This window comes from Miscanthus floridulus, chromosome 8 (assembly GCF_019320115.1).
Source record: "Miscanthus floridulus cultivar M001 chromosome 8, ASM1932011v1, whole genome shotgun sequence".
In the NCBI taxonomy this organism is placed as follows: domain Eukaryota; kingdom Viridiplantae; phylum Streptophyta; class Magnoliopsida; order Poales; family Poaceae; genus Miscanthus; species Miscanthus floridulus.
Window position 1 is genome coordinate 36927092 of NC_089587.1, and position 10954 is coordinate 36938045.

The 10954-nt window shown below is 50.6% G+C and overlaps 1 protein-coding gene across 1 annotated transcript; it reads right to left on the minus strand.

Annotated features, from left to right (window-relative positions):
• Positions 1-8505: 8505 nt before the first annotated feature.
• LOC136471632 (UPF0481 protein At3g47200-like) lies at positions 8506-10465 on the minus strand. Its single transcript, XM_066469379.1, has one exon. It carries the CDS (start codon positions 10293-10295, stop codon positions 8613-8615), a length of 1683 nt encoding a protein of 560 aa, XP_066325476.1. The 5' UTR covers positions 10296-10465; the 3' UTR covers positions 8506-8612.
• Positions 10466-10954: the final 489 nt, after the last annotated feature.

Genomic DNA, 10954 nt, shown 5'->3' on the forward strand with positions numbered 1-10954 from the left:
ACCCGTCCGCCGCCGCCAAATTCCTCGATGGCCTTCTCCACCCTTCTCCAGTTCAGGCAGCACTACACAGCGCGCAAGGAAACAACGCCACCAGCGGTACGTAACCTAACCTCTGCATGTCCTGCGCCTGAAACCATGCCCTTCTCCTACTCTCCTAGTAGCAGCTTTCTACGGTCTTCATGCCGTGTTTGTTTATTAGTGTCGATTTTATCGTGCTATGTCCTGGGGGAAATTCGTGGGGCAAGCTATTGGTATTCTTGTGCTGGTTGGTTTCTGGGGCATATCGTCGAGCATCTGGTGTGCGGTTCTGGGGAGGAACCTATGAGTATTTGTCCCGGCCTTTTTGGGTAAACTAGGTTCAATACTCCACTTCGCCTTTGACTAAAGTAGCTAGCGCTGAACTTTGGGTTCCTGAACTCCTTGTGCTGCAAGTTTACAGGAAGCAAAGGTTTTTTTTCTCGCCATTTTGAATTGGAGAAGGTTGCTGCCTGGCGTGCATGATATACATTGATTTGTAACCCACGTCTGCTTATAGAATTACGAATTGGTGGATTACCATAAAGATGCCTTTCATCTGTATATCCGGTATCACCAACCAGGACCAAATTTAAATCTCGTATCTACAGTTTTTCAAATAGACATTCTGCGAATGCATATCCCTTTGCCCCGAGGCCCCAACATACTGCTCATAGTATATTTGTACTCATTGGGTAGCATGTTCATCGATATCTGGTGCAGTTAGGTGCTTACATGTTCCTTTTCCCTAGTCTAGAACAGAATGGGCGGTTCTTGTTCATATTTTCTTTATCAAACAGTCATTTGAGTGAACATATGTACACTAGCCCCATGAATGATAGAATACTATATTTTCCGGTATTTGTATGGCACATTTTGTCCTGGTCCTGGATCAGAAAGGTGATTGGATATCGGACTGTCAATTGGTTATATGTTGTGAGTTTTTTTTTCAATTTTAGTGTTCAGCAGATGGACGCTGAACAATAAATCAATGCATAAGTTCATGTATGTTAATCCTACTGGACTGCTCAGGCTATAAACTAATTCACACCTATCGATATTTTGTTAGGGTTAGATTAGCATATCCTTAATTTGCAAATGAAAGGAATGCTGTGGTCTTATTTAAACCATTCGATTGAGCTAGTCTTTTTTCCCAGTACTCAGGTGCCTGATTTCTTTCCCTTCTTTCTCTAATTTCCCTCTCAACTCCTAATCTTATCCCTGATCTAGGGTGTGGAGACATTGTGAAAAATCATTGAGGAGCAGGGCATGAGCTGTTAGGCTTTCATGCCATATATACTAATTTTTTCCTTGCTGGATTGTCTCAACCCCTGAAATGTACAGTTCTAAATTTTGAGCTGTATAGCTCTTACTCTACTAAACCTCAGTAGGCAGCGGCGATGATGATCGAGTGCCCCCGCTAAACTAGGATGGCTTGTATACCAGATACAAGCAACCAGTTTAAAAGTGATGTGATGACAATGGGGCAAATCTGAGCCAACTGCTACTACTTTATTACTCTAGTACTACTCTACTCTACTCTACTCTCACCTCCTCTAGTCTTCTACTCTATCTTGATGGCCGAAGGCCACCCTTTGGGGCCGAATTTTGAAACTATCTTGATGGCTTTTGTTTGGTATTTGCAATGATGATTCTTTTCACACTTCTAAGCTGAGGCAGTGGCATATGCAATGATGTGAACCCTTTTATGCTGAGGCAGCGGCGATGATGATCGAGTGCCCCCGCTAAACTAGGATGGCTTGTATACCAGATACAAGCAACCAATTTAAAAGCGATGTGATGACAATGGGGCAAATCTGAGCCAACTACTACTACTTTACTACTCTAGTACTACTCTACTTTACTACTCTAGTACTACTCTACTTTACTACTCTATAACTATGTCTATACAACTAAAATATGTATTCATTGTAGCTTTCCAATGGCGGAGGAACCGATAAGCGAATGGCGCGACCCTACCCCTAGTGCATCATCATCAACTAGCCTCGAGAGCCAAGTGTCCGTGACCCCGAGGCCAACAAAGAAACGTCGTACAGAGGATGAAGATGATCCGACCTACCAACCGAGGGACGACGAAGTTGAAAGTGCGCGGTCTCCAAACCCTGAACAGATGCCGGTGGTGCCTCAAGAATTGAATTTCGAGGAGGAACAAGTCAGTGACAAAGAACCCCCCCCCGCTCCATCTCCAACCACTTCAGGCAAGTCTAGTGGTTAGAGGACAAAGCTAAGAAGGGGGGAACACGGGAGGCACCAGAGGGAAATCCACGGTGAAGTCCATGTGATCCATGAGGTGGGACCAGAGGGAAACCCATTGTCGCCACCCACGGTCCTTGCCAAGTTCAGCAACCAGGTGGCATGTATAGTCAAGGACAAGGTGGAGATCACTTGGGAGGAGTGGAACAATGTCCCGGTCGACTACAAGACACATATCTGGGGTAAGGTGACGAGGAGCTTCCATTATCCTGAGGACGCCGATCTAAACAAGTGCAGGGAGTGGGTCATGCACGTGGCAGGAAGAGCCTTTAGAAACTTCAAGTCCATGCTGACCAGGTACTACCTGAAGCTAGGCAAGTCACCCTGTGTCAAATACACTATGGTGAAGGAACATCACTGGGAAGAGTTCTGCAAACAAAGAACAACAGAAGAAGCAAAGGCAAAGAGCGCCAAGTTCAGCGCACTCACGAAGAAGAACCTGCACCCCCACCACTTGGGCATGACTGGGTTTGCTGGTAAGAGGCCCTAGTGGCAGGAGGAAGAAAGGGCTAGAGCTACCGCCGGGCTTCCCGATCCGTACGACGGTGTAGACTTGAGGGCTAAGGACTTCATCTATGCCCGCAAGCCGAAGAAGCTCAAGGAGGGCGCGAGCAAGTTCAATGAGCCCAAGTTCGAGGAGGTGGAGAGGGGTCTCATCGAGGCCGCTAAATCCAAGGATAGCTTCGAGGTTCGTAGGGGCCAGGACTTGCTGACCCTGGCGCTGGGAACCCCCGAGCACCGTGGCCGCGTCCGTGGCATGTCGTTGAAGATGAGCTAGAACTCAGTGGAGTCATGGCAATCCGATGCTACCACATACCGGTCAAGGCAGAGGTACAAGGAGGGCATCTTTCAGAAGGGCTATGATCAAGGCATGGCCGAAATGATCAGTCGGTCCATAAAAGAAGCCTTCACGAGCAATGACCCAGATATGGTGTCGATGAGGTCACAGATGCTTCGCCAGGCTGGCGTGGCCGTGCCTCAAGTTCCATAAGGGCAGACACAAGGGCAGACACTGCTGATGATCGAGGATCGCCCAAGGCACCCCGTCGACGACATTCGGCAACCCATGCACGTCCACCTCAACATCCCATTCGGTAGGGCGAAAAAGTTGACCGTGGGTGAGGGTTACATGCACCCCAAAGAAGATATCAAAGATTTCAACCAAGACCAGATCCCTGCCAACTATGCTGCCGTGATACTTACATGGTATGCGACCCAATACGAAGAATTTGAAATGGAATATCTAACTGCACAAGGGGTAACGATCCTTGGAGCTACCATTAGTTCTGAAGTCCTGTGGAACAAGGACGACATAGAGATCATTCTCTCGATGCCGACTTCTATGCTGATGGCGACACCAGCATCACAACCATCCGTTGCCGGATCTTGTCCCCTCGATGATTTGGATCACAGCGACGACGATGACGAAGGCAATGGCGGGGATGACAAGGGAAGGAAGTCACCTCGAGGCACAAGCCCTCACCCTCGTTCTCCTCCTCCAACAACAAGTCCACCTCCACCTCCCGACAGTCTGTCTAAGGGCACAAGCAAAGGACCGGGAGGCACGGAGGAACCGGGGGCAAAGACACCGCCTGCTGCCATTGCGAGCACAAGCCACTGTCCTCCACCGCCGGCAAAGACTAAAGGCAACCAAGGGCATCTCACATACTCACTTGAGTTCGAAAGGTATGGTAGCGGCGAGCATAATTTGCTAATAACTTTTCTTTGCCATAATATGGTACTAACATTTCTATCCCAGGCCGAGATCACCTTTCCATCTATTTCCTGAATCGGATGACTGCCCCGGCCATTACGAGCATGGAAAGTTCATGATAACCAAGGCCCAGCTCATCGACGAGGAAAGGTGGGAGACAAGGAGGTTTCATCTCTGGTACATGGAAGCGGCAAAAGCTGGCCTACATGGTTTTCTAGTCAAGGTTGTGGCGGAGTACTTCCACTTGCCCGACAACGATGTAGAACTCCCCGTGGACTTCCACGTCATGTACAGACTACTACGGGAACAAGACCTTGACATCGCCCAAGTCACCTTGTTCTCTATGTAAGTGATGAATTGCGAGTTTCACATATCACCTGCCTTTGAATCGGTCAAGACTACTTATATATGCCACGATGGCTTGTCCTTGCATGTTGATGGCCTATATATCCAAGGAACTAAAACTTGATGTTATCTATCTATCTCCAATGCATATTGCTCAAAGAGTCATCATTGGTTACCACCTAGATGACAATCATCCAACCATGAAAGACTTGATCAAGCGACAGAGAGAGGCGCACAGGAAGAAACTGATGGACAATGAGAAGTTGAACATTTCAAGGTACATACTAGGAGCAATGAAGAAGATCAGGAGAAATGGGTGTATCGTAGCTGCCTACCACTTTGGGTAAGTCGAAGACATGCCTATAGAGATAAGTGGGTAGCTAGCTAGTATTATTATTTCTCGTCGTAACCTGTATTTTGTTTCAATGGCGCAGCCAAGGCCTCGAGGGTCACTGGGTTGCATTTATCATCTACCCTCAGGATGGCAGGGCCTGCGTATTTGATTCATTGAGAATGCCAAACTTAAAAGGGTACAAGGCCTTTGAAGATTGCCTCAGAGTGTAAGTGACTGAACTGTCTTCTCATATACGTTCTAATGCCCTGCCTAATACTAGTACATTTCGTATAGCGCTTATAAGGAGTACGTGAAGGATCCTGAATGCTATGATCGAAGAACAGAGAATTTTAAGGCTAAGCATAAGAACCGCATTAAAATCAGACGCAACTTTCCGGTAAGTATTTGAAAGGTTTAATTGTGCTTTCTGTTCATAAGCGTTCTAATGCCTGTATTCTAATGCTTGTGTATCGATCATGCAGTGTGCCAAACAACCGGTAGGATCACAAACCTGTGGCTTCTACATCTGTGAGTACCTGAGGGAGTGCAAGCAGTACAGCAGCAGTTGGAGGGTGCTCAAGAATGGATTGAACTGAAGGGGAGACGTGTAGAGCACCCAACACTCCTTCAAGCAGACAAAGGCGGACATATGTAAGTTTGTCTTAGACAAATGCGTGCTTAAAGGGAGCACGTTCTTCAATGAGAACAGCCAGTTAGCGATTTTACCAGAGTACGAGAGGCTGAGGAAATGGCCCACGATGATGCGTCCACAGGATTACTCCTTAGGGCATGTATAACGACTTTAATATGTAAATGTAATGAATTAACGATGACAAGAACGACTAAGTGAATGTATATATATGTATATTATCTTATGTGTAATGCCTGCATACTTTTTAAGTTTAATCTGTGAAATCTGGATGTGATTTGAATTTGAATTTAAATTTGAATTTGAATTTATATGCCTGCTGTATTTTTTTAATTCAAGAAATAATTTACCGAGGCGGGCAAATAATAATGCCCGCCACAGCTAACGAACATAACCGCGGCGGGCCACGAAAGGTGTCCGCCGCGGTAAAATAATTTACCGCGGCGGGCGGTGCAACGTGACCGCCGTGGTAAAAGTATATTTACCGCGGCGGGCATGTTACACCGCCCGCCGCGGTTAATCGATTAACCGCGGCGGGCAAAGTTTGTGTAGTAGTGGAACCAAGCAGGCTCTTAGACCTGCAGCTGCTGGGACGATGCCGCTTAGCTTAGGTATATCCGGCTGCTGGGACGTCTGCTAGCGGCTTAGAATAAAATGAGCTTCGCGTGAGGTGGCAGGAAACTTCCGTTTTATTTTCTCTCTCAGTCCATGTGTGGCGAAGTATGAAGTCAAGTCAATGCAAGGTTGGTGTGTAGACGTGTAGTGCGCCCAGGGAGGAAGACACCAGCCCACGGGCTGCTCTATTTTCTTCGTTGCAAACCCGTGCTTCTTCAACAACCTAAAACAATCTTCTTGAACAAGGATCTATTCTTCAAAACATAGTGTTAAATCAATGTCCTGATCTACTACATTAGAAGATGCGGATGCACTTCCTAGTTATTCTATTCTGACGCTAATGACTACGTACTTGAATGATTTGTTCTGGAGCCTTACGAAAGGCCACGTGCGCAGGCGGATAAAAATCCGCCCGCACGTCTTCTCTCCATCCAGCCTACTATTCTTCTTGTTCTCTAGACCTAGCCTTCTTCTGCCTTTCCGGCGCCTCCTCCCCCGCCGCCCCTCGCCGCGGCTATCTCGCCGCTGGCCGCACGAGTGCCCCCACCACCTCCCACCTCCCACCGCCCACCGCCCCGCGCCCCGCACGGCCGCGGCCGCGAAGCTCTGGCGAGACCCTACCGTCCGCGGTGACCTCCTTCTTCCCCTCCCCCCCTCCCGCATCGGCCATGGCGCCCCCGCCCCGACCTGGCCCGGTCCCCTCTACCGTCGCTAGGGCCCCTAAACCACCCGCCGGTATGGGCGGCGCCAGGGGTATGCACCTGTATGCCATGGAATACCCATGTTTTGGGAACAAAAACAAATACATATACAAATGTATAATGGTATAGCATGTTGGTATACTGGATGTTGCAAATATGGCCCACAAACCCAATAGAATAACTAGCAGTAGCAGCCCACAAAGTCATATGCCCTGTTTGTTTGAGCTTATTTGGCTTATAAGCCGTACTTTTTCAGCCAACGAATAATATTTTTCTCTCACACCAAATTAGCCAACACTACTTTCAGCTATGGCTTATCAGTCAAACAAGCCCAAACGAACAGGGCGATAGACTCCAGAAAAACCCATTGACATCTCTCGACGCTCTGTGCTCCCGTCGCTCGCATCGAGCCATCGACTGGAAGCATCCGCCGGCACAAACTGGTGGCATGGTAGCACCTCTCTGGCTCTCTCCCTTAGCCCCCCTCGCCTCTCCTAGCTCTGCTCAACTGCGCCTATCCGGCCCCAGTGGCCGGTGTCGAAGCCCGCCGGGAAAGGAGCCTGTGGCGGCTTGCAGCAGAGGAGCATCTCCCCTTCGGGCTCCGACTGATCAGCCCTCCCCTCTGTCCCCATCCTAGCTTCGGCTCGAAGAAATGTGAATAAAGATTTTGTTTTCTATTTTTTTTGCATTGTATTTGTAATTAGATGAAGAAGAAGGGTGCCAGCATATTTGCACTTTGCTTATTACTATTGCATATTGTACTTTGCTTATTACTCATATTTGTATTGGAAATTTTTTAACATGGAATACCCTGATGTGAAATCCTGGCTCCGCCACTGCCCGCCGGCCTCCCCACCGCCTGGCCGGCCTCTCTCCCCCGAATCCCTTCCTTCTAAGGCCGCCGGGTTAGGGTTGGTGGCGGCGGTGGTGCGGTCGCCGGAGTGGGGCAGCATCTTCTCTGTCTCCAGCAGTGTTGCGGCCTTTGGCGGCGTAGGCGCGAGCGTGGCCTCCAGCAGGCGTAGGCGTGGGCGTGGCCTAGGCGAATCGAACGGCTGGGGAGAGTAGCAGTGCGCATCGGACGGCGGATGCGGTGTGCATGCCGAGGGAGTGGATCCTGCGTGCTCGGGAATAAGCACTCCCGATACAACTGACTATACTTCTCACAATAATAGTGAATTTGTTCTGACTTAGCTTTCTTACTTCCCTCGATCGTACTTCTACTAACATAGTAGAGACTTAGAGTTAATGAATAAAGAAAGCCGACACGTCTTGATCACGGAGTCAGTTCTTGGCGGTGGTTGCTTTCCTTATCTTAGGAATAATAGAAACTGAACCCAAGACAGACCTTCCAATTTTAAACTGGTCGGATTCCTATCTCAAATGATAAAAAATGCTAGTAGTTAAATGAACACAGTCAACGGATAAAATGTGAGAGAGAGTGTTTCTGCCTTTCCGGAGGGAAATGTAGCTTTCATTAAGCGGAATGAAGAGAAGCACTCTTTTATGCGATCAAAATGAAGCACTTAAGATGCATTTGGCACATAGAATCGGCTCCGATTCTTCTGAGAATCAGCAAACGTTTCTACTCGAAATGGTTGAGTGAATCTCACTTTTCTGCCTACGAACAAGAATTGGTGAAAATGTGATTCCACGGCGATTCTGATTCTGTAGCCAAACAGTTAGGTGATTCGAGCTCGTCATCCAAAACGTTTCTAAAAAAACTAGATCTGAAATGTTTTCTATAAGAATCTAGATCGGCCTTATTGATCTAGATTTATTATTAAAAACTCCGTTCACCGGTGAGAAGTCCCGTTTTTCTATAAGCTCGGCATCAATGCTTTTCTTCGTACGATCGTGGTTTATAAGCTGAAACATTATTTTTCTCTCACACCAAACCAGTCAGCAGTAAATAATCCACGGTCGTTTATGCCAGCCGAACAGGCTGATAATATGTGACGTCCAGCACTAGCAGTGACAATAATAAGGATGAGCAAGGCTGAAGATGGTGGTTGACAACTTGAAGAGCGCGAAGCAAAACGCAGAAATGGCGACGACGAGCGCAAGCACCGCCCATGGGGTGCTGCAGTGGTCACGCAGGAACTTGGCCTTGTGCCTCCGCCAGCTCGAGTGGTAGAACTGCCTCAGGTCCTCGAACATGCCAGCGAACATGTGGCTCGTGTAGTTCAAGGTGCTGCAGTCGCCCAGGTGCTGGAAGAATTTGGTGGCCGCGTCGTCGTCGCCGTCGAGGAGGTTCTCGACGATGCCGCGCTTCTGCAGGTGCTCCACGTCCTTGCCTGTCCTCACCAGGGCTCCCACCAGCGCCGCGTAGCTCGACAGCCGCCTGCTGGTGTCGCCGTCGCCAGGCAGGCCCCTGGTCTGCTCGAACGCGACGAGGTTCACGAGCAGCGCCACGTTCGCGTAGTCCACCTCCATTCGCGGCATCTCCAGGACGCCGCTGTCCCTGTCGAACGCGATGTCGAACATGTGGCGAGGAGACTCCTTCTTCTCGAACCGGACGCCGGCCTCGCGGAGCTGGGTGACGGACGGTACCACCAGAGTCGGCGCCGACGCCGGCGGCGTGCGTCGGATCATAGCCAAGAGCTTGCTGAACCAGGCGCCCACCTTGCGGAGAAGGGTGGCCGGCAGGGTCGTCTTCATCCAGTGCGGCACTCGAGGCATGTCGCGGATGAAAACGAACCTTGTGGACACGACCTTCTTCAACCTGACGCCCATCTGACGCAACTGGACGAAGTACTGCAGCGACGGTGGAGCCGAATCCTGGACCGACGCCGTCTCATCGTCCCTGGGCATGATGGCCTCGTAGAAGAGATGCAGCAGGTGCTGGATGTCGGATTGGACCAGCTCCTCGGCCGTCGACAGCTCGTAGGAGGAGAACTTCAGACGGTGAAGGATCAGCTTGAGGAGATCCAACTTCGTTGCCGTAGGAGACACCACGTGGAAGAGCGCCTCGAGGATGAAGAAGGGGATCTGGTTCTCCAGCAGCAGCAGGTCGGAGTGCAGCAGAGGAAGTACCCAGGCGACGTCGCAGAGCTTGTCCGGCTCACCCTTATACCACTTGGCGAAGAACTCGAGGATGAAGCAGCCGTCAAGCATCAGCATCTCTGCAAAGCCGTCCGGGCCGGGTCCGCCGGGGTCGCCGTCGTGCCGGGACTGCTCTTCTTCGATCTCCCCGCCGCCCGGCGGTTCGCTCTGGGCAGCAGCGAAGATGCTGGTCCTCTCACTGTAGCAGCGCCGCGCCTCCTGCTCGACGTCGCGGACTGCTCTGACGTAATCGCCCAGCGAGGCTGCCGGCTGCGGCGGCCGCCCCATCAGCTCGCGCATGTACCTCCACTTGTGCTGCTCCATCGCGCGCAGCGCCTCCCAGCCGCGGTAGTAGGGGCCGATCGACACCAGCCGTGGCTCGTACAGCTCCTTGCTGGCGTCCCGGACATGGGCGGGGACACGAAAGATGGTCATCCTCCTGCTCTCACCCTCTCCATGCTGGCGGAGCCTTCGCTCAACCACGATTTCCAATCTATCCGCCGGCTGATGGGATGCTGGTTCCACGGTAGGCGCCATGGGAGCCGCCGCCGCCGCCGCCTCTGGCGTTGACGGGGCGGTAACGAAGGACTCGGTCTCGGTCGCCATGGCGCGTAAGGATGCCGTTATTTGCTGGAGCTCGCAATCGTGGGCACGGCCACGGCATGTATCTGTTCATCATTGACGACTTGAGTGCTTGACTTGGCTACTTGGGAGTCTACCTTAGCACGACTGTGCACAGGAGGTCGCCGTGAGAAGCCAAACAAGAGCTCTCGCAACATCGAATTGACAAGGTTGTACAATAGCGCGCGACCTAATGCTTGTTGGGCAGTGTTAGCGCCCGAACGTTTGGATGAACACCCACGTGCTGCACTCTGTTTCGTACTCTCCACACGCAGCCCGTGTCGTCTGAGCGACAAGAGGGGAAGGGGCTACGCTAGCCCTAGGCATTCGGTTAACCGAAATCGATCGGTTTGGTTCCTCGATTCTTTATAACATTCGGTTAGCATAAAACTAGGAACCGATCGGTTAGCTAGGAAACTTGAAACCGAGGAAATTCGGTCTCGGTTAGTTCGGTTCGGTTTCAGTTAGAACCGAACTAACCGAGCCATATATTACATCAGCGAACACAGAAGGGAAGAAAAGATGGAAAATGAAAAAAAAAAACGGCGGCAGTCGCCCCTTTGTCCAGATGTGGCCTCCCGAGTCCTTGCCGGCAGCAGAGGCAGAGGACTCTAGGTAGGCGTGACGGTGGAGGGCTTGCGCGC

Bases quoted from the DNA above. Each gene is read 5' to 3' on its own strand.
- LOC136471632 (XM_066469379.1), bottom strand. From the start codon at position 10,295: ATGGCGACCGAGACCGAGTCCTTCGTTACCGCCCCGTCAACGCCAGAG.